We start from the raw sequence: 20,000 nt of genomic DNA on the forward strand, positions 1-20,000 counted from the left end.
TTATTCCCTGAATTTGTAAACAGTGACAAAAATAACTAAATATTTTTTTCTGAGAAATACAATTATCCACCTAATCACTCTAGAATGGATCATAATGCACAAGGAAGTGTTTAAAATGTAGAAAAAGAATTATGATATGACCTCTTTAATGCGCCTTACAATCCGGTGCGCCCCATGGTCCGAAAAATACGGTAGTTCCTTCTCTTCTTCTATTGCATACAATTGTTTGATGAAAACAAAGTCAATTGTACTCAGTACGTAAGTAAAAAAAAAATGTTTTTTTCCCCTCAAAGTCCTCCTGTGTCCAGGAAATTATTCCCTGAATTTGTAAACAGTGACAAAATTAACTAAATATTTTTTCTGAGAAATACAATTATCGATGGGCTTCACGGTGGCAGAGGGGTTAGTGCGTTTGCCTCACAATCCGAAGTTCCTGCAGTCCTGGGTTCAAATCCAGGCTCGGGATCTTTCTGTGTGGAGTTTGCATGTTCTCCCCGTGAATGCGTGGGTTCCCTCCGGGTACTCCGGCTTCCTCCCACTTCCAAAGACATGCACCTGGGGATAGGTTGATTGGCAACACTAAATTGGCCCTAGTGTGTGAATCAATCAATCAATCAATGTTTACTTATATAGCCCTAAATCACCAGTGTCTCAAAGGTGTTGTCTGTCTATCTGTGTTGGCCCTGCGATGAGGTGGTGACTTGTCCAGGGTGTACCCTGCCTTCCGCCCGATCGTAGCTGAGATAGGCGCCAGCGCTCCCCGCGACCCCGAAAGGGAATAAGCGGTAGAAAATGGATGGATGGATGGATGGATGTTTTGTGATGTGCAATGTCTATATGTTTAAACGTACGGCAGTGAAAATGAATTTACCCACGGGGACCAATAAATCTAAATCTAAATGATTCTCTCTAGAAACCGCTGCATGTTTGAAGAACCGCCAAATGCGGCGTTCCTCTGAACTGAGCGTTAGTACGAGCACGTGTTCAAGATAAAGCCCTGTGAAGTCACGTAAATAATCAGGTGGAAGATAATAGCCTGGGCGTAAACAAACGGCATCCACTCCTCTTGCCAGCGCGGAACCTAATGAAACTTTTAATTGATGCGGTTGCGCAAGTCCTTCAGTCAGGCAACAGAAAACAAGCCTCTCCTCTGATGGACCTGTTTTCCCCGACCGGCTTCAGATGGGTTTACTGCGGGCCCTAAGTACCATGTAGTTAGTTTCATGTGTCATATAAAATCTGCCCAGGCACGACGACGCCTGCAACTAAAACCTTAAGTGCATCCACAGGAATCACTCATCGGCTTTGCACTTCCGTCTTAAGGAAGGAGGAGAAATTCAATCACTGATGCCTTGACACACCAGAAGCCACGGCACGTGCCGCCGCTTCTCAGTTGTCTCCCAGAACGCTCGGCAAACGGGCTTCCGACCGGGGTCTGACTCCGTCGGTATTGTGGAAATCCACTCTGGTTATTTTTAGTCGCTGGTTGACTTATTCAAACGTGGCACGTTGATCTGTGCCTGGCACTAATTCCCCCACGCCAAACTGCACCGGCGCTCACCGTGCACTTGGCCCACTTTGCTTCCCAACAATCAACAGTAACTCCGGCTTGGGAATTGTAACAGCAGTCTGCTCAAGAGGTAAATAATCAAATTTGGCACGAGTCCACGGCTCCCCCCCCCCCCCCCCCCCCCCCCCATTTACCCATTATAATAATGACATGTAGTCATCCTGACGGAAAGGATAAGGAATAGAGCGGGTGAAGTAGTTAAGTAGTTAGGCTAGGGGAGATAAAACGGATCCCTCAGGGATTGAGGTATGCCAAAAGAGATGCTCGAAATTCCTCCCTGGGAGAGTCATGTGACTGAGTTCACACGTTTGCCACTTAGCTCTCAGGACCACACGTCATGACGCCTACAAAAGTAGTAATCATAGTATCGACTAGATCAGGGGTAGGGAACATGTGGCTCGTGAGCCAGATGACCGCATTTGGCTCTCGGATAAATCTTGCTTAACACACACAAACCCCGTTTCCATATGAGTTGGGAAATTGTGTAAATATAAACGGAATACAATAATTTGCAAATCCTTTTCAACTCATATTCAATTGAATGCACTACAAAGACAACATATTTGATGTTCAAACTCATAAACTTAATTATTTTTTTGCAAATAATAATCAACTTAGAATTTCATGGCTGCAACACGTGCCAAAGTAGTTGGGAAAGGGCATGTTCACCACTGTGTTACATCACCTTTTCTTTTAACAACACTCAATAAACATTTGGGAACTGAGGAAACTAATTGTTGAAGCTTTGAAAGTGGAATTCTTTCCCGTTCTTGTTTTATGTAGAGCTTCAGTCGTTCAACAGTCCGGGGTCTCCGCTGTCGTATTTTACGCTTCATAATGCGCCACACATTTTCAATGGGAGACAGGTCTGGACCCGCACTCTTTTTTTACGAAGCTACACTGTTGTAACACGTGCTGAATGTGGCTTGGCATTGTCTTGCTGAAATAAGCAGGGGCGTCCATGATAACGTTGCCTGGATGACAACATATGTTGTTCCAAAACCTGTATGTACCTTTCAGCATTAATGGTGCCTTCACAGATGTGTAAGTTACCCATGCCTTGGGCACTAATGCACCCTCATACCATCACAGATGCTGGCTGTTGAACTTTGCGTCGATAACAGTCTGGATGGTTCGCTTCCCCTTTGGTCCGGATGACACGATGTCGAATATTTCCGAAAACACTTTGAAATGTGGACTCGTCAGACCACAGAACACTTTTGCATCAGTCCATCTTAGATGATCTCAGGCCCAGAGAAGCCGGCGGCGTTTCTGGATGTTGTTGATGAATGGCTTTTGCGTTGCATAGTAGAGCTTTAACTTGCACTTACAGATGTAGCGACAAACTGTAATTAGTGACAGTGTTTTTTTTAAGTGTTCCTGAGGCCATGTGGTGATATCCTTTGGAGATTGATGTCGGTTTTTGATACAGTGCCGTCCGAGGTATCGAAAGTCACGGTCATTCAATGTTGTTTTCCGGCCATGCCGCTTACGTGGAGTGATTTCTCCAGATTCTCTGAACCTTTTGATGATATTATGGACCGTAAATGTTGAAATTATTTGAATTAACGAAGTACCATTTATGACAACCTTTTTACAAAACACAATATAGAATGTGAGATATAACAGGATAATGCGTACATTTATCATGTGTTTTCAAAACGCTTACAAAAAAGTGGCACCCCAAAAATTTGATGGATAATGAGGATCTGGCCCGCGTGCCTTGACTTTGACACATAGGATGTCGATGCACTGCAGGACTGCTTCTAAAATGCCCATAAAAAGTGGTAGATGTTTCCTGCATGTTTGAAAACATAGCAAAAGGCCACGATAACATGAATGTGCAGTAACTGAGAGTGTCTCCATGCTGATGTCCCGTATAGTACACGCAAAATACTCTTTTAAATAAGGCGGTCTGCACCACTTTTCAATTGCACTCGCAGTCTTAGAAAATCTAACGCAACCTACCCACGCTAGTTTTGTCCCGATACCAATATTTTGCTACCGGTACCAAAATTATTTCGATACTTTTCTAAATAAAGGGGAACCACAAAAGATTGCATTATTGGCTTTTTTTTTTAAACAAAAAATGTTAGGGTACATTAAACATATGTTTCTTATTGCAAGACTGTCCTTAAATAAAATACTGAACATGCAAGACAACTTGTCTTTTAGTGGTGATATCCTTTACATATTGATGTCTGTTTTTGATACAGTGCCGTCTGAGGGATCAAAGGTCACGGTCATTCGATGTTGGTTTCCGGCCATGCCGCTTACGATTCTCTGAACCTTTTGTCGATATTATGGACCGTAGATGTTGAAATCCCTAAATTTCTTGCAATTGCACTTTGAGAAACATTGTTCTTAAACTGTTTGACTATTTTCTCACACAGTTGTGGACAAAGGGGTGTACCTCGCCCCATCCTTTCTGCTTTTATACCCAATCATGGCACCCGCCTGTTCCCAATTAGCCTGCACAGCTGTGGGTTATTCCAAATAAGTGTTTGACGAGCATTCCTCAACTTAATCAGACTTTATTTCCACCTTTATACCAATTTCTTTGTCAGGTGTTGCTGGCATCAAAGTGTAAAGTTAATGATTAATTGCAAAAAAATAAATGTTTATCAGTTCGAACATCAAATATGTTGTCTTTGTAGCATATTGTAGCATATTAGTTTCCTCAATTTCCAAACGTTTATTGAGTGTTGTTAAAAGAAAAGGTGATGTAACACAGTGGTGAACATGCCCTTTCCCAACTACTTTGGCATGTGTTGCAGGCATGAAAATCTAAGTTAATTATTATTTGCAAAAAAAAAACACAAAGTTTATGAGTTTGAACATCAAATATGTTGTCTTTGTGGTGCATTCAATTGAATATGGGTTGAAAAGGATTTGCAAATCATTGTATTCCGTTTATATTTCAATCAATCAATCAATCAATGTTTATTTATATAGCCCCAAATCACAAATGTCTCAAAGGACTGCACAAATCATTACGACTACAACATCCTCGGAAGAACCCACAAAAGGGCAAGGAAAACTCACACCCAGTGGGCAGGGAGAATTCACATCCAGTGGGACGCCAGTGACAATGCTGACTATGAGAAACCTTGGAGAGGACCTCAGATGTGGGCAACCCCCCCCCCCTCTAGGGGACCGAAAGCAATGGATGTCGAGCGGGTCTAACATGATACTGTGAAAGTTCAATCCATAGTGGCTCCAAGACAGCAGCGAGAGTCCCGTCCACAGGAAACCATCTCAAGCGGATCAGCAGCGTAGAGATGTCCCCAACCGATACAGGCGAGCGGTCCATTTACATCTAACACAATTCCCCCTCTCATATGGAAACAGGGTTTGTACATGCTGGATGTAAAGGGTGTTAATTACCACTCTGGATTGATCAAATGAGTGTGGAAACATGAGCAGCAACGTGCAGCAGCGGTCCACTGGAAGCACAGGTGGCAGCGATATAGGCCAGTCCCCCAGGCTCTTTTCGCCGCGAGTTGTCTTGTTACACTGCTTGTGTCCATATGGCCGTCTGTCTCGCTCTCACGGTAGCTTCCGCACGGACCACTTTCTCCAGCGCTGATTAGGGAGGAATCTCTACGTCTTCGCCTGCCGCCATATGGAAGATGTTGTAAAGTTTGGTTAGGTTTGATTACGCTAAGTTTTCTGTGGATTGTTGCCGGTCAACTCCCAGTGACATAGATTGGTCGGTCAAAATAATTGATACCAGCTGGGGATGTTTATGGTGTCCGTTTTGGGGTTTTTATACGCTCCTTTGTACGGCCTCTGTGCTGTCTTTGCCTGTTCAATGCAATGCGTGACAAAACCCCAAAAACATCAGGTGTGATATGTCGCAATAATCAATCATCATACATTTTAAGATTGAGTTAGGTGTTGCACTCTGCGGTGGATGGATGATGAGGCTTAAACTGGGTTTATGTCTTAGACCAGGGGCGCTCACACTTTTTCTGCAGGTGAGCTACTTTTCAATTGACCAAGTCGAGGAGATCTACCTCATTCCTATTTATAATTTATATTTATTTATTTATGAAAAATACATTTTGTTAACAAGTTAATGGTGTTTAATGATAATACAAGCATGTTGAACACACATAGATTCCTTTCTTTCATGAAGACAAGAATATAAGTTGGTGTATTACCTGATTCTGATGACTTGCATTGATTGGAATCAGACAGTGGTGCTGATAACGTCCGCATTTTCAAATGGAGGAAAAAAAAAAGTCCTCCTTTCTGTCCAATACCACATGAAAGTGGTTGGACTTGGCATCTCATATGTCCAACTTGCATACTCGTTTTTAAACACTTTGTTATGAGAGTAGCATATGTGTGTGGCCCTTTAATGTCTGGCAGCAGGTGAGTGACGTCAGTGAGTGTGCGGGTGGGCAAGCAAGTGAGAAAGCGGTCGCTGAGGGCGGGGGAGAAATACATTGGCATCAAACTCCGTAGCTTGCTAGCTTGTGCACGCTAGCTTTCTGAGACTCTTATTTTGTTAGCACAGGCAGGATGAAACAGGTCTTTTATGGTGAAGACAGGAACTGTGCAGTCGGTCTTTAGAGTTTTGACAGTAGGTACGGAGTCTCTAGAAATAAAATGTGTTTCTCTGCGTCCGCCCTGTTAGTGATTTTTTTCTTAAATATGAGCTCGCAGCAGCCAGCGTCATATCACAAGATCCTCGGGTGCCGAGAATGTCAAACAACTGACGAAAGTGAAGTCTTGGTATGATTGATGATTGCTCATTTTTATGTATATTTTTTAATGCCTGGCTTGAGGTCGACTGACACAACCTCCGAGATCGACCAGTCGATCGCGATCGACGTAATGCCCACCCCTGTCTTAGGCTAAATGCCAAGAAAACTGAGGTTATGACCTACAATGTTCCACCAGAACATCAACCTCTGATAACAGCAGGAGGCGCTGTGCTGAAAGAAGTTGAGGACTTCAAATACCTGGGCGCATGGGTCAACTCTGGACGCTGGAATGAGGATAAGCATCTCCAAATCTGAGGCCGTGGTTCTCAGCAGGAAACCGATGGCTTGTAAAATCGAGAACGAGACTCTGTCCCAGATGGAGGAGTTTGTATCTCAGGGTCTTGTTCACGAGTGAGGGAAAGGTGGAGAAGAAAATCAGCCGGAGAATCGGAGCAGCTGGGGCAGTATCGCAGTCTCTCTGCTGCACTGTTGTTCGAAACGAAAGTTGAGCCAGAGAACAAAGCTACATTCCTACTCTCACCTATGGTCATGAAATGTGGGGCATAACCGAAAACGTAAGATCGCGGATACAAGCGACCGAAATTAATTTTTTCAGAAGGGTGGCCTGGCATCTCCCTTTGAGATAGGGTGAGAAGTTCAGTCACCCGAGAGAGACTCGGAGTAGAGCCCCGTCTTCTTCGCTTGGAAAGGAGCCAGCTTAGGTGGTTCGGGCATCTCGTGCGGATGCCTCACCAGCGTCTTTCTTGGGAGGTCCTCGTTGTACGTCCCACTGGGGCAGTATCGCAGTCTCTCTGCTGCACTGTTGTTCGAAACAAAAGCTGAGCCAGAAGGCAAAGCTCTCGGTCTACCGAGCTATCTACATTCCTACTCTCACCTATGGTCATGAAATGTGGGTCATAAACGAAAGAGTAAGATCGTGGATACAAGCGGCCAAAATGAATTTTCTCAGAAGGGTGGCCTGGCATCTCCCTTTGAGATAGGGTGAGAAGTTCAGTCACCCGAGAGAGACTCGGAGTAGAGCCCCGTCTCCTTCGCTTGGAAAGGAGCCAGCTTAGGTGGTTCGGGCATCTCGTGCGGATGCCTCACCAGCGTCTTTCTTGGGAGGTCCTCGTTGTACGTCCCACTGGGGCAGTATCGCAGTCTCTCTGCCGCACTGTTGTTCGAAACAAAAGCTGAGCCAGAAGGCAAAGCTCTCGGTCTACCGAGCTATCTACATTCCTACTCTCACCTATGGTCATGAAATGTGGGTCATAACCGAAAACGTAAGATCGCGGATACAAGCGACCAAAATGAGTTTTCTCAGAAGGGTGGCTGGCATCTCCATTAGAGATAGGGTGAGAAGTTCAGTCTCCCGAGAGAGACTCGGAGTAGAGCCCCGTCTCCTTCGCTTGGAAAGGAGCCAGCTTAGGTGGTTCGGGCATCTCGTGCGGATGCCTCACCAGCGTCTTTCTTGGGAGGTCCTCGTTGCACGTCCCACTGGGGCAGTATCGCAGTCTCTCTGCTGCACTGTTGTTCGAAACGAAAGCTGAGCCAGAAGGCAAAGCTCTCGGTCTACCGAGCTATCCACATTCCTACTCTCACCTATGGTCATGAAATGTGGGTCATAACCGAAAACGTAAGATCGCGGATACAAGCGACCAAAATGAGTTTTCTCAGAAGGGTGGCTGGCATCTCCATTAGAGATAGGGTGAGAAGTTCAGTCTCCCGAGAGAGACTCGGAGTAGAGCCCCGTCTCCTTCGCTTGGAAAGGAGCCAGCTTAGGTGGTTCGGGCATCTCGTGCGGATGCCTCACCAGCGTCTTTCTTGGGAGGTCCTCGTTGTACGTCCCACTGGGGCAGTATCGCAGTCTCTCTGCTGCACTGTTGTTCGAAACAAAAGCTGAGCCAGAAGGCAAAGCTCTCGGTCTACCGAGCTATCTACATTCCTACTCTCACCTATGGTCATGAAATGTGGGTCATAAACGAAAGAGTAAGATCGTGGATACAAGCGGCCAAAATGAATTTTCTCAGAAGGGTGGCCTGGCATCTCCCTTTGAGATAGGGTGAGAAGTTCAGTCACCCGAGAGAGACTCGGAGTAGAGCTGCTGCTCCTTTGCTTGGAAAGGAGCCAGCTTAGGTGGTTCAGGCATCTCGTGCGGATGCCTCACGAGCGTCTTTCTTGGGAGGTCCTCGTTGTACGTCCCACTGGGGCAGTATCGCAGTCTCTCTGCCGCACTGTTGTTCGAAACAAAAGCTGAGCCAGAAGGCAAAGCTCTCGGTCTACCGAGCTATCTACATTCCTACTCTCACCTATGGTCATGAAATGTGGGTCATAACCGAAAACGTAAGATCGCGGATACAAGCGACCGAAATGAGTTTTCTCAGAAGGGTGGCTGGCATCTCCATTAGAGATAGGGTGAGAAGTTCAGTCTCCCGAGAGAGACTCGGAGTAGAGCCCCGTCTTCTTCGCTTGGAAAGGAGCCAGCTTAGGTGGTTCGGGCATCTCGTGCGGATGCCTCACGAGCGTCTTTCTTGGGAGGTCCTCGTTGCACGTCCCACTGGGAAGAGACCTTGTGGCAGGCCAAGAACCAGATGGAGGGGATTAAACCTCCTCTTTGACCTGGGAATGCTTCGGGATCCCCCAGGAGGAAGTAGCTAATGTTGCTCTGGAGAGGGAAGTCTGGGGATCTCTGCTGGAGCTGTTGTCCCCGCGACCTGATTCCGGATAAGCGGTTGAAGATGGATGGATGGCATGGGTCAACTCAACTGAGCAAGAGCTAAAAGTGAGGAAGGAACTTGCATGGAGGGCCCTGAACGGCATGACCAGTGTATGGAACTCCAACCTCCCCCGCCAAATCAAGCTAAGCTTCTTCTACGCCAAAGTTGAGTCCGTTTTCCTCTAAGGCAGCGAATGCTGGACCCTGAAGCCAACCCTGGAGAAGTCTCTGGATGGATGCTACACCAGGATGCTGCGTACAGTGCTTAACATCAAGAAGAGTACGCACGTAACCGACAGAATCCTCCACAAGGGAGTACCAAGGCTGAGCGAGAAGTGATCATTTTAAGTGGGAAAACTTGCACAATCGGTGGCTGACTAAATACGTTTTTGCCTCACTGTATACGTGTCCTCTTTTTGGGATCTCACATAATGGTCAGCCTAATGTTCGTATCAATTCATAATAATTCATAATAACCAAACAATTAAACAAGGCGACACGGTAAAGAATCTGGGTATTATCTTCGACCCAACTCTCTCCATTCTGTCCACTAAAGACGCTGAGATCATTATCCATGCGTTTGTTACGTCTCGCCTCGACTACTGTAACGTATTATTTTCGGGTCTCCCCATGTCTAGCATTAAAAGATTAAAGTTGGTACAAAATGCGGCTGCTAGACTTTTGACAAGAACAAGAAAGTTTGATCACATTACACCTGTACTGGCTCACCTGCACTGGCTTCCTGTGCACTTAAGATGTGACTTTAAGGTTTTACTACTTACGTATAAAATACTACACGGTCTAGCTCCATCCTATCTTGCCGATTGTATTCTACCATATGTCCCGGCAAGAAATCTGCGTTCAAAGGACTCCGGCTTGGTAGTGATTCCCAAAGCCCAAAAAAAGTCTGCGGGCTATAGAGCGTTTTCCGTTCGGGCTCCAGTACTTTGGAATGCCCTCCCGGTAACAGTTCGAGATGCCACCTCAGTAGAAGCATTTAAGTCTCACCTTAAAACTCATTTGTATACTCTAGCCTTTAAATAGACTCCCTTTTTAGACCAGTTGATCTGCTGTTTCTTTTCTTTCTCCTATGTCCCCCCCTCTCCCCTGTGGAGGGGGTCCGGTCCGATCCGGTGGCCATGTACTGCTTGCCTGTGTATCGGCTGGGGACATCTCTGCGCTGCTCATCCGCCTCCGCTTGGGATGGTTTCCTGCATGCTCCGCTGTGAACGGGACTCTCGCTGCTGTGTTGGATCCGCTTTGGACTGGACTCTCGCGACTGTGTTGGATCCATTGTGGATTGAACTTTCACAGTATCATGTTAGACCCGCTCGACATCCATTGCTTTCCTCCTCTCTAAGGTTCTCATAGTCATTATTGTCACCGATGTCCCACTGGGTGTGAGTTTTCCTTGCCCTTATGTGGGCCTACCAAGGATGTCGTGGTGGTTTGTGCAGCCCTTTGAGACACTAGTGATTTAGGGCTATATAAGTAAACATTGATTGATTGATTGATTGATAATTGTTTGTTTTTTAATTATCTGGAGCTATTTGACTGTCAGTTGAAGATCCCTGCTACACAAGGTCTGTCGTCAAATCAGATTTGTACCATTATTTTCATTAAAAAAAAAACAATAATTTGCAAGCTGCTGGTATTTCGCATCTGGCAACCCGGCAGGAAGAGAACGTTACACGCTAGCAGCTAACCGTTAATGACACAAGTTGGCTACAGTCAAATGGATAACAAAGATTTCTACAGTGCTTACGTGCGGTCGGTAACAATTTAATGTGTTGTATAAATGACATCTGCTCAGGCTCTTGCGGTTGTGGCGCTCCTCTGGGTTATGGAAAGAAATCGCTGACTTCCCTTTTAGTGTCTACAATGTACAATACTTTTGCTACTGCTTTGAACTACAAAGCGAAGGCTGCACATGTACAGTATTTGAACGTGTAGTGTAGCGTGGATTAGATTGGTAGTGCTTTGACGATTTAAAAACAAACTGTATTATAATTTTCATTTTAATTCAGGGATTACATCCTAAATACTAAATACCATCACTAAATACATTTTGAATAAGAATGCCATTGTCGTGAAATATCTTTTAAATATTTGCAACCACTTTAGGTCTGGTTAGGTTACCTACTGCCGGTACTGTAGAGCAGTGGTTCTCAACCTTTTTTCAGTGATGAACATTTTTTTAATTCAAGTACCCCCTACACTGCAAAAAGTCAGTCTTCAAAGCAAAAAAAAATAATACAAAAATGAGGGATATTTTACTTGAACTAAGCAAAATTATCTGCCAATAGAACAAGAAAATTTGGCTTGTCACGACTTTCCAAAACAAGTAAAATTAGCTAACCTCTATGAATCAAAAATACCTTAAAATAAGTATATTCTCACTAATAACAAGTGCACTTTTCTTGGTAGAAAAAAAATATGAGACCTTTTTGCTCAATATGTTGAAAAATATTCCTACATTAAGTAAATGTTAGTGAAGTGAAGTGAATTATATTTATATAGCGCTTTTCTCAAGTGACTCAAAGCGCTTTACATAGTGACACCCAATATCTAAGTTCCATTTAAACCAGTGTGGGTGGCACTGGGAGCAGGTGGGTAAAGTGTCTTGCCCAAGGACACAACAGCAGTGACTAGGATGGCCCAAGGGGGAATCGAACCTGCAACCCTCAAGTTGCTGGCACGGCCACTCTACCAACCGAGCTATGCCGCCCATTATCTTGACATAAAGAAAGAAATTATTACTTTAAAAAAGTACTTTTATACTTGCGGGTGTTGTTGACACAGCTTTGCAACAGTTGGGTTTCAAGCATGTTTTACTCAATATAGGTCAAGACATCTCAACTACAAGCTGTGATATCTTACTGAGATCATTTAGGACCAAAACCCTTAAAACAAGAAAAACAGTCTCACATAGAATCTGCTTAGTGAGAATAATTATCTTATCAGACATAAAATAAGCAAATATCACCCTTATTTGAGATATTTCATCTTACTTAGATTTCAGTTTTTGCAGTGTAATCAGAGCAAAGCATTTTTGGTTGAAAAAAAGAGATAAAGAAGTAAAATACAGCACTATGTCATCAGTTTCTGCTTTATTAAATTGTATAACAGTGCAAAATATTGCTCATTTGTAGTGGTCTTTCTTGAACTATTTGTAAAAAAACATATCAAAATAACTAGAAACTTGTTGAAAAATAAATGAGTGATTCAATTATAAATAAAGATTTCAACACATAGAAGTAATCATCAACTTAAAGAGCCCTCTTTGGGGATTGTAATAGAGATCCATCTGGATTGATCAACTTCATTCTAAAACATTTCTTCACAAAAAAGAAATTTTTAACATCAATATTTATGGAACATGTCCACAAAAAATCTAGCTGTCAACACTGAATATTGCATTGTTGCATTTTTTTTTCACAGTTTATGAACTTACATTCATATTTTGTTGAAGTATTATTCAATAGATATATTTCTAAAGGATTTTTGAATTGTTGCTATTTCTAGAATATTTAAAAAAATATAGTCGATAGTCGAACCTCGGATTCAGGAGGAACAGTGTGGTTTTCGTCCTGGTCGTGGAACTGTGGACCAGCTCTATACTCTCGGCAGGGTTCTTGAGGGTGCATGGGAGTTTGCCCAACCAGTCTACATGTGCTTTGTGGACTTGGAGAAGGCATTCGACCGTGTCCCTCGGGAGGTCCTGTGGGGAGTGCTCAGAGTATGGGGTATCGGACTGTCTTATTGTGGCGGTCCGCTCCCTGTATGATCAGTGCCAGAGCTTGGTCCGCATTGCCGGCAGTAAGTCGGACACGTTTCCAGTGAAGGTTGGACTCCGCCAAGGCTGTCCTTTGTCACCGATTCTGTTCATAACTTTTATGGACAGAATTTCTAGGCGCAGCCAAGGCGTTGAGGGGTTCCGGTTTGGTGGCCACGGGATTAGGTCTCTGCTTTTTGCAGATGATGTAGTCCTGATGGCTTCATCTGGCCGGGATCTTCAGCTCTCACTGGATCGGTTCGCAGCCGAGTGTGAAGCGACCGGAATGAGAATCAGCACCTCCAAGTCCGAGTCCATGGTTCTCGCCCGGAAAAGGGTGGAGTGCCATCTCCGGGTTGGGGAAGAGACCCTGCCCCAAGTGGAGGAGTTCAAGTACCTAGGAGTCTTGTTCACGAGTGGGGGAAGAGTGGATGGTGAGATCGACAGGCGGATCGGTGCGGCGTCTTCAGTAATGCGGACGTTGTATCGATCCGTTGTGGTGAAGAAGGAGCTGAGCCGGAAGCCAAAGCTCTCAATTTACCGGTCGATCTACGTTCCCATCCTCACCTATGGTCATGAGCTTTGGGTCATGACCGAAAGGATAAGATCACGGGTACAAGCGGCCGAAATGAGTTTCCTCCGCCGGGTGGCGGGGCTCTCCCTTAGAGATAGGGTGAGAAGCTCTGCCATCCGGGAGGAACTCAACGTAAAGCCGCTGCTCCTCCACATCGAGAGGAGCCAGATGAGGTGGTTCGGCCATCTGGTCAGGATGCCACCCGAACGCCTCCCTAGGGATGTGTTTAGGGCACGTCCAGCTGGTAGGAGGCCACGGGGAAGACCCAGGACACGTTGGAAAGACTATGTCTCCCGGCTGGCCTGGGAACGCCTCGGGATCCCCCGGGAAGAGCTAGACGAAGTGGCTGGAGATAGGGAAGTCTGGGCTTCCCTGCTTAGGCTGCTGCCCCCGCGACCCGACCTCGGATAAGCGGAAGATGATGGATGGATGGATGGATGGATTAAAAAAAAATCTCAAGTACCCTTTGGCATACCTTCAAGTACCCCCAGGGGTACGCGTACCCCCATTTGAGAACCAGTGGATTAGATAGTTCTGATTAATTGCTTTGACTCTTTAAAAACTAATTTTATAGGAATTTTATTTTGAATTCAGGGATTACTTTGTCCATTTTTACATCACTACATACATTTTGAATAAGAATGCCATTGTCATGAGGTATCTTTTAAATATTTGCTAACTTTAGGTCTGGTTCTGTTACCTACTGTCGGTACTGTAAAATACAAACTAATTAAATTAAATTTTGAATACAAAATAAATGTTTTTTATTTTCTATTTATGTTTGATGTGCTTAGGTGTCGGTTTAAAACTTGACTCTAAAATAATTTTCTCCAAATCATTGATTGGGTTAACTGGACTGGACTTATTTTCCGCTTCGGTAAAGCCATTAGTCCTCAATTAAAGATCTGGCTACCAATTGCTGAGTCTACATATGTTATTCCGACTCTTAGAAATCAGCTTAGTCTGTGTGTATTAGTCGATCCTTGAAAGTCCGATCCTTAAAAACTCTGTATAGTTCAGTTTTTGTATGTTGTTCTGATCATTAAAAACTCAACTTAGTCTAGATACAGTATGTTTTCCGATACTTAAAAATCAGCTGAGTCTATGTCAATCAATCAATCAATCAATCAATCAATCAATCAATGTTTACTTATATAGCCCTAAAGCACTAGTGTCTCAAAGGGCTGCACAAACCACTACCACATCCTCGGTAGGCCCACATAAGGGCAAGGAAAACTCACACCCAGTGGTACATCGGTGACAATGATGACTATGAGAACCTTGGAGAGGAGGAAAGCAATGGATGTCGAGCGGGTCTAACATGATACTGTGAAAGTTCAATCCACAATGGATCCAACACAGTCGCGAGAGTCCAATCCAAAGCGGATCCAACACAACAGCGAGGGTCCCGTTCACAGCGGAGCCAGCAGGAAACCATCCCAAGCGGAGGCGTCTCAGCATCGCAGAGATGTCCCCAGCCGATACACAGGCAAGCAGTACATGGCCACCGGATCGGACCGGACCCCCTCCACAAGGGAGAGTGGGACATAGAAGAAAAAGAAAAGAAACGGCAGATCAACTCGTCTAAAAAGGGAGTCTATTTAAAGGCTAGAGTATACAAATGAGTTTTAAGGTGAGACTTAAATGCTTTTACTGAGGTGGCATCTCGAACTGTTACCGGGAGGGCATTCCAGAGTACTGGAGCCCGAACGGAAAACGCTCTATAGCCCGCAGACTTTTTTTGGGCTTCGGGAATCACTAATAAGCCGGAGTCCTTTGAACGCAGATTTCTTGCCGGGACATATGGTACAATACAATCGGCAAGATAGGATGGAGCTAGACCGTGTAGTATTTTATACGTAAGTAGTAAAACCTTAAAGTCACATCTTAAGTGCACAGGAAGCCAGTGCAGGTGAGCCAGTACAGGCGTAATGTGATCAAACTTTCTTGTTCTTGTCAAAAGTCTAGCAGCCGCATTTTGTACCAACTGTAATCTTTTAATGCTAGACATGGGGAGACCCGAAAATAATACGTTACAGTAGTCGAGACGAGACGTAACAAACGCATGGATAATGATCTCAGCGTCTTTAGTGGACAGAATGGAGCGAATTTTAGCGATATTACGGAGATGAAAGAAGGCCGTTTTAGTAACGCTTTTAATGTGTGCCTCAAAGGAGAGAGTTGGGTCGAAGATAATACCCAGATTCTTTACCGTGTCGCCTTGTTTAATTGTTTGGTTGTCAAATGTTAGAGTTGTATTATTAAATAGAGTTCGGTGTCTAGCAGGACCGATAATCAGCATTTCCGTTTTTTTGGCGTTGAGTTGCAAAAAGTTAGCGGACATCCATTGTTTAATTTCATTAAGACACGCCTCCAGCTGACTACAATCCGGCGTGTTGGTCAGCTTTAGGGGCATGTAGAGTTGGGTGTCATCAGCATAACAGTGAAAGCTAATACTGTAAATTATGCAAATTATTCTATCCACCCGATACTTAACAATCAGCTTAGTCCCTTTAAATTACTCATATTCTTAAAAATCGCATCATCTACGTTTGTTATTCTGATCCTTAAAACAATCTGCTCGGTCTTTGTGCATTATTCCGATCCTTAAAAAGTCAGCTTAATCTACGTATGTTATTCTGATCTTTAAAAAAAAAACATGATCATGTTTACTTGTGTTTTGAAAAGCTGTTTTTAACCCAATTCATGAAAGTATTTATTTCATTGTAGTGCAGGTAAACATAGTAAGGGGTTATATCAGGGCTGCATAGCTCGGTTGGTAGAGTGGCCGTGCCAGCAACTTGACCGTTCCAGGTTCGATTCCCGCATCCGCCATCCTAGTCACTGCCGTTGTGTCCTTAGGCAAGACACTTTACCCACCTGCTCTCAGTGCCACCCACACTGGTTTAAATGTGACTTCGATATTGGATTTCACTATGTAAAACTCTTTGAGTCAGTAGAGAAAAGCACTATATAAATATAAATCACGTCACTTTATCACATAACAACAACATTGACCCCATCTTTCACAATAAAAGCCTTTTATAATTTGTGCCACAAAAACTCAACGTCTCCCGCATGTCTCCTCCAGATCCACAGTGGAAGAGTCCTCCCCCCATAGTCATCCTCTCTACGGCCACGGTGTTTGCAAGTGGCCTGGATGTGAAGCGGTCTTCGATGATTTCCAGTCATTCCTCAAGTAAGTAAAAGCCACACTCTGCGTTTTTTATTTGTGATTTTTTTTTTGCCTACCTTTCTTACGCCGGTTCGATTGCATGTTTTGCGACACCGTCCGCCCAGATGCACCGCAGTTACAGCTGGTTGTTATTCTCGAGTGGGTGCCTGGGACGGTCCTCGGTCCTCTCTTGACAAGGGTACTGATCCTGGGTCTCCTTTGGAGGACACCATGGGCCTGTAATTCCTGTGATAAGTGCAGTTCCCACGGTGACGGGGACCGTTTTTCCCAAACAAACAACCGTAGGATGTTTTTCTGTGGCTCTGGGCGCACTGCATGTTCGCCCTTGTCATCAGACCACGGGGAATTGTTGTCTTTGACCGGTTCTTCGTCTTTGAGGTGTATTTCTGTCTTTTGAAAATCACCTTTTGTGCCGCTCACTTTTCTCTTTACCTCGCGCTTGAACAGAAATCTATGTTTTCCAGCGTGAACCGTGGAAAAGCTGAGATGCTTTTCAGCCATGCCAGGGGTTGGCAATCTTTATTATTAAAAGAGGAGTTTTGCCCCATTTTTTTCCATTAAATGAAAATAGCTCGGGACTGCAAAAAATAACACAGATTATAGACTTTTAAAAGTTGGCCAAATGTTTGGACACACCTACTCATTCAATGGTTTTCTTTATTTTCATGACAATTTACATGGTAGATCAGCACACCTGCCAACCCTCCCGATTTTCCCGGGAGGCTCCCGAATTTAATAATAATAATAATAATAATGGATTAGATTTATCTCGCGCTTTTCTATTGTTAGATACTCAAAGTGCTCACAGTGAAGTGGGAACCCATCATTCATTCACACCTGGTGGTGGTAAGCTACATCTGTAGCCACATCTACCCTGGGGCAGACTGACGGAAGCGTGGCTGCCAGTTTGCGCCTACGACCCCTCCGACCACCATTCATTCATCTTTCATTCACCAGTGTGAGCGGCATTGGGGGCAAGGGTGAAGTGTCCTGCCCAAGGACACAACGGCAGCGATTTGGATGTCAATAGGTGGGAAGCAAACCTGCAACCCTCAGGTTTCTGGCACGGCCGCTCTACCCACTACGCCATGCCGCCCCAATTTCAGTGCCCCTCCCGAAAATCTGCCGAGCTACCATTTTCCCGAATTTCTACCGATTTCCACCCGGACAACAATATTGGGGGCGTGTCTTAAAGGCACTGCCTTTAGGGTCCTCTCTCCCCTACGTTATCCATAGGTTTATCTATAACCCATAAAGTAAACAGGCACGGAGCTATTTCTCAGCGTGTGTTCATTCCAGCCGGCACGTTAAAACACTGACGCACAACATCCGGATACCCATCATGCATTGCTTCAAAACTACGGCAAGTAGTAATGTCCAAAAACATAACAGAGACGAAGCAGAAGAACGAAGAAGAGACATGGCGACGAGGAGTAAGACGAGGAAGTACGCTTGCCAGTTCCAAAATGATTGAAAAAAAATATATATATACACACATAAACTCAAAGTGGACTCAGGCAAGCAATTTTCAATACCAACAATGCAAGTTCGCCTGATAGAAAACGCCGGAAGTGCACAGTGAGACTCTACTTTTTTTGATGCCATTTATCCATCCATTTCTACCGCTTATTCCCTTTCGGGGGTCGCGGGGGGCGCTGGCGCCTATCCCAGCTACAATCGGGCGGAAGGCGGGGCACACCCTGGACAAGTCGCCACCTCATCGCAGGGCCAACACAGATAGACAGACAACATTCACACTCACATTCACACACGAGGGCCAATTTAGTGTTGCCAGTCAACCTATCCCCAGGTGCATGTCTTTGGAAGTGGGAGGAAGCCGGAGGGAACCCACACATTCACGGGGAGAACATGCAAACTCCACACAGAAAGATACCGAGCCTGGATTTGAACCCAGGACTGCAGGACCTTCGTATTGTGAGGGAGACGCACTAACCCCTCTGCCACCGTGAAGTGAAGTTTACATGTTACTGATTGGCATTGGCGATATTGGTATTGAAAACGACAACTAAGATGCACGATACAATCAAACAGCTGGTGTCTTTCAAGTACAAAACTTACAGAACAAACACTTTGTAGGGCGCGGGCTAAACTGGCACATTCGGCTGCATTGAAAAGACGACGTCCTAGCGAGGCATACTGGCTTCTTAAAATGCCGACTGAATGCAAAATCCATCCATCCATCCATCCATTTTCTACCGCTTATTCCCTCTGGGGTCGCGGGGGGCGCTGGTGCCTATCCCTGAATCTAAAATCTCGGGTACAATACTTGCAAATGAGACTCTGAAGTATACGGAAAAAAACAATACAAAAATGGACTGCACAGTTAGCATCCATTTGTCCATCCAATAACTACCGCTTGTCCCATTTTGGCGGAAGGTTCTTACATCCTGTGAAGTGAAGTGAATTATATTTATATAGCGCTTTTCTCTAGTGACTCAAAGCGCTTTAGATAGTGAAACCCAATATCTAAGTTACATTTAAACCAGTGTGGGTGGCACTGGGAGCAGGTGGGTAAAGTGTCTTGCCCAAGGACACAACGGAAGTGACTATGATGGTGAAAGTGGGAATCGAACCTGCAACCCTCAAGTTGCTGGCACGGCCACTCTACCAACCGAGCTATACCGCCATCAAGTCGCCATCTCATTACAGTGCCAACACAGACAGACGGACAATATTCACACACTAGGGCCAATTTTAGTGTTGCCAATCAACCAGGTGCATGTTTTTGGGGCGGCATAGCTCGGTTGATAGAGTGGCCGTGCCAGCAACGTGAGGGTTGCAGGTTCGATTCCCGCTTGTGCCATCCTAGTCACTGCCGTTGTGTCCTTGGGCAAGACACTTTACCCACCTGCTCCCAGTGCCACCCACACTGGTTTAAATGTAACTTAGATATTGGGTGTCACTATGTAAAGCGCTTTGAGTCACTTGAGAAAAAGCGCTATATAAATATAATTCACTTCACAATTCACTTCACTTTGGCGGTGGAAGAAGCCAAAGTTCCCGTAGGGAACCCACGCAGTCACGGGGAGAACATGCAAACGCTACACAGAAAAATCCAGAGCCTGGGATTGAACCCAGGTCTACTCAGGACCTTCGTATTGTGAGGCAAATGCACTAACCCCTCTTCCACAGTCATAATTATTAACCTAATTTTTAAATGTAACATTAAAAATTCGATTTTTTTTTTTTTTTTTTTACACAAAAGTACTGATAATTGGTACTGTTAAGCACCGGTATCGATTCCCAGGCAATGGGAATTGGTACCATATTGGTTCAAATATAAGAGCTGCACATCCCCAGTCAGAACTCAGCCTGTACACATTCATGGCCTCACAGACAATCTGAATGAATAGAATGTATTTAAAAAAATGCACATCTCCCCCAGTCCAATGGTAAAAAAAAAACATATCTGCGAAGGAAGCCGCGGGTTGCA

General features: G+C 44.7%; 1 protein-coding gene across 1 annotated transcript in view; it reads left to right on the forward strand.

Annotated features, from left to right (window-relative positions):
- Window positions 1-20,000, forward strand: part of foxp1b (forkhead box P1b) — a 670,786-nt gene that overhangs the window by 578,791 nt on the left and 71,995 nt on the right. Inside the window, 1 exon segment of the mRNA XM_061874765.1 lies at window positions 16,442-16,549. Coding sequence (XP_061730749.1) covers window positions 16,442-16,549 — 108 coding nt within the window.

This window comes from Nerophis ophidion, linkage group LG16 (genome assembly GCF_033978795.1).
Source record: "Nerophis ophidion isolate RoL-2023_Sa linkage group LG16, RoL_Noph_v1.0, whole genome shotgun sequence".
NCBI lineage: Eukaryota > Metazoa > Chordata > Actinopteri > Syngnathiformes > Syngnathidae > Nerophis > Nerophis ophidion.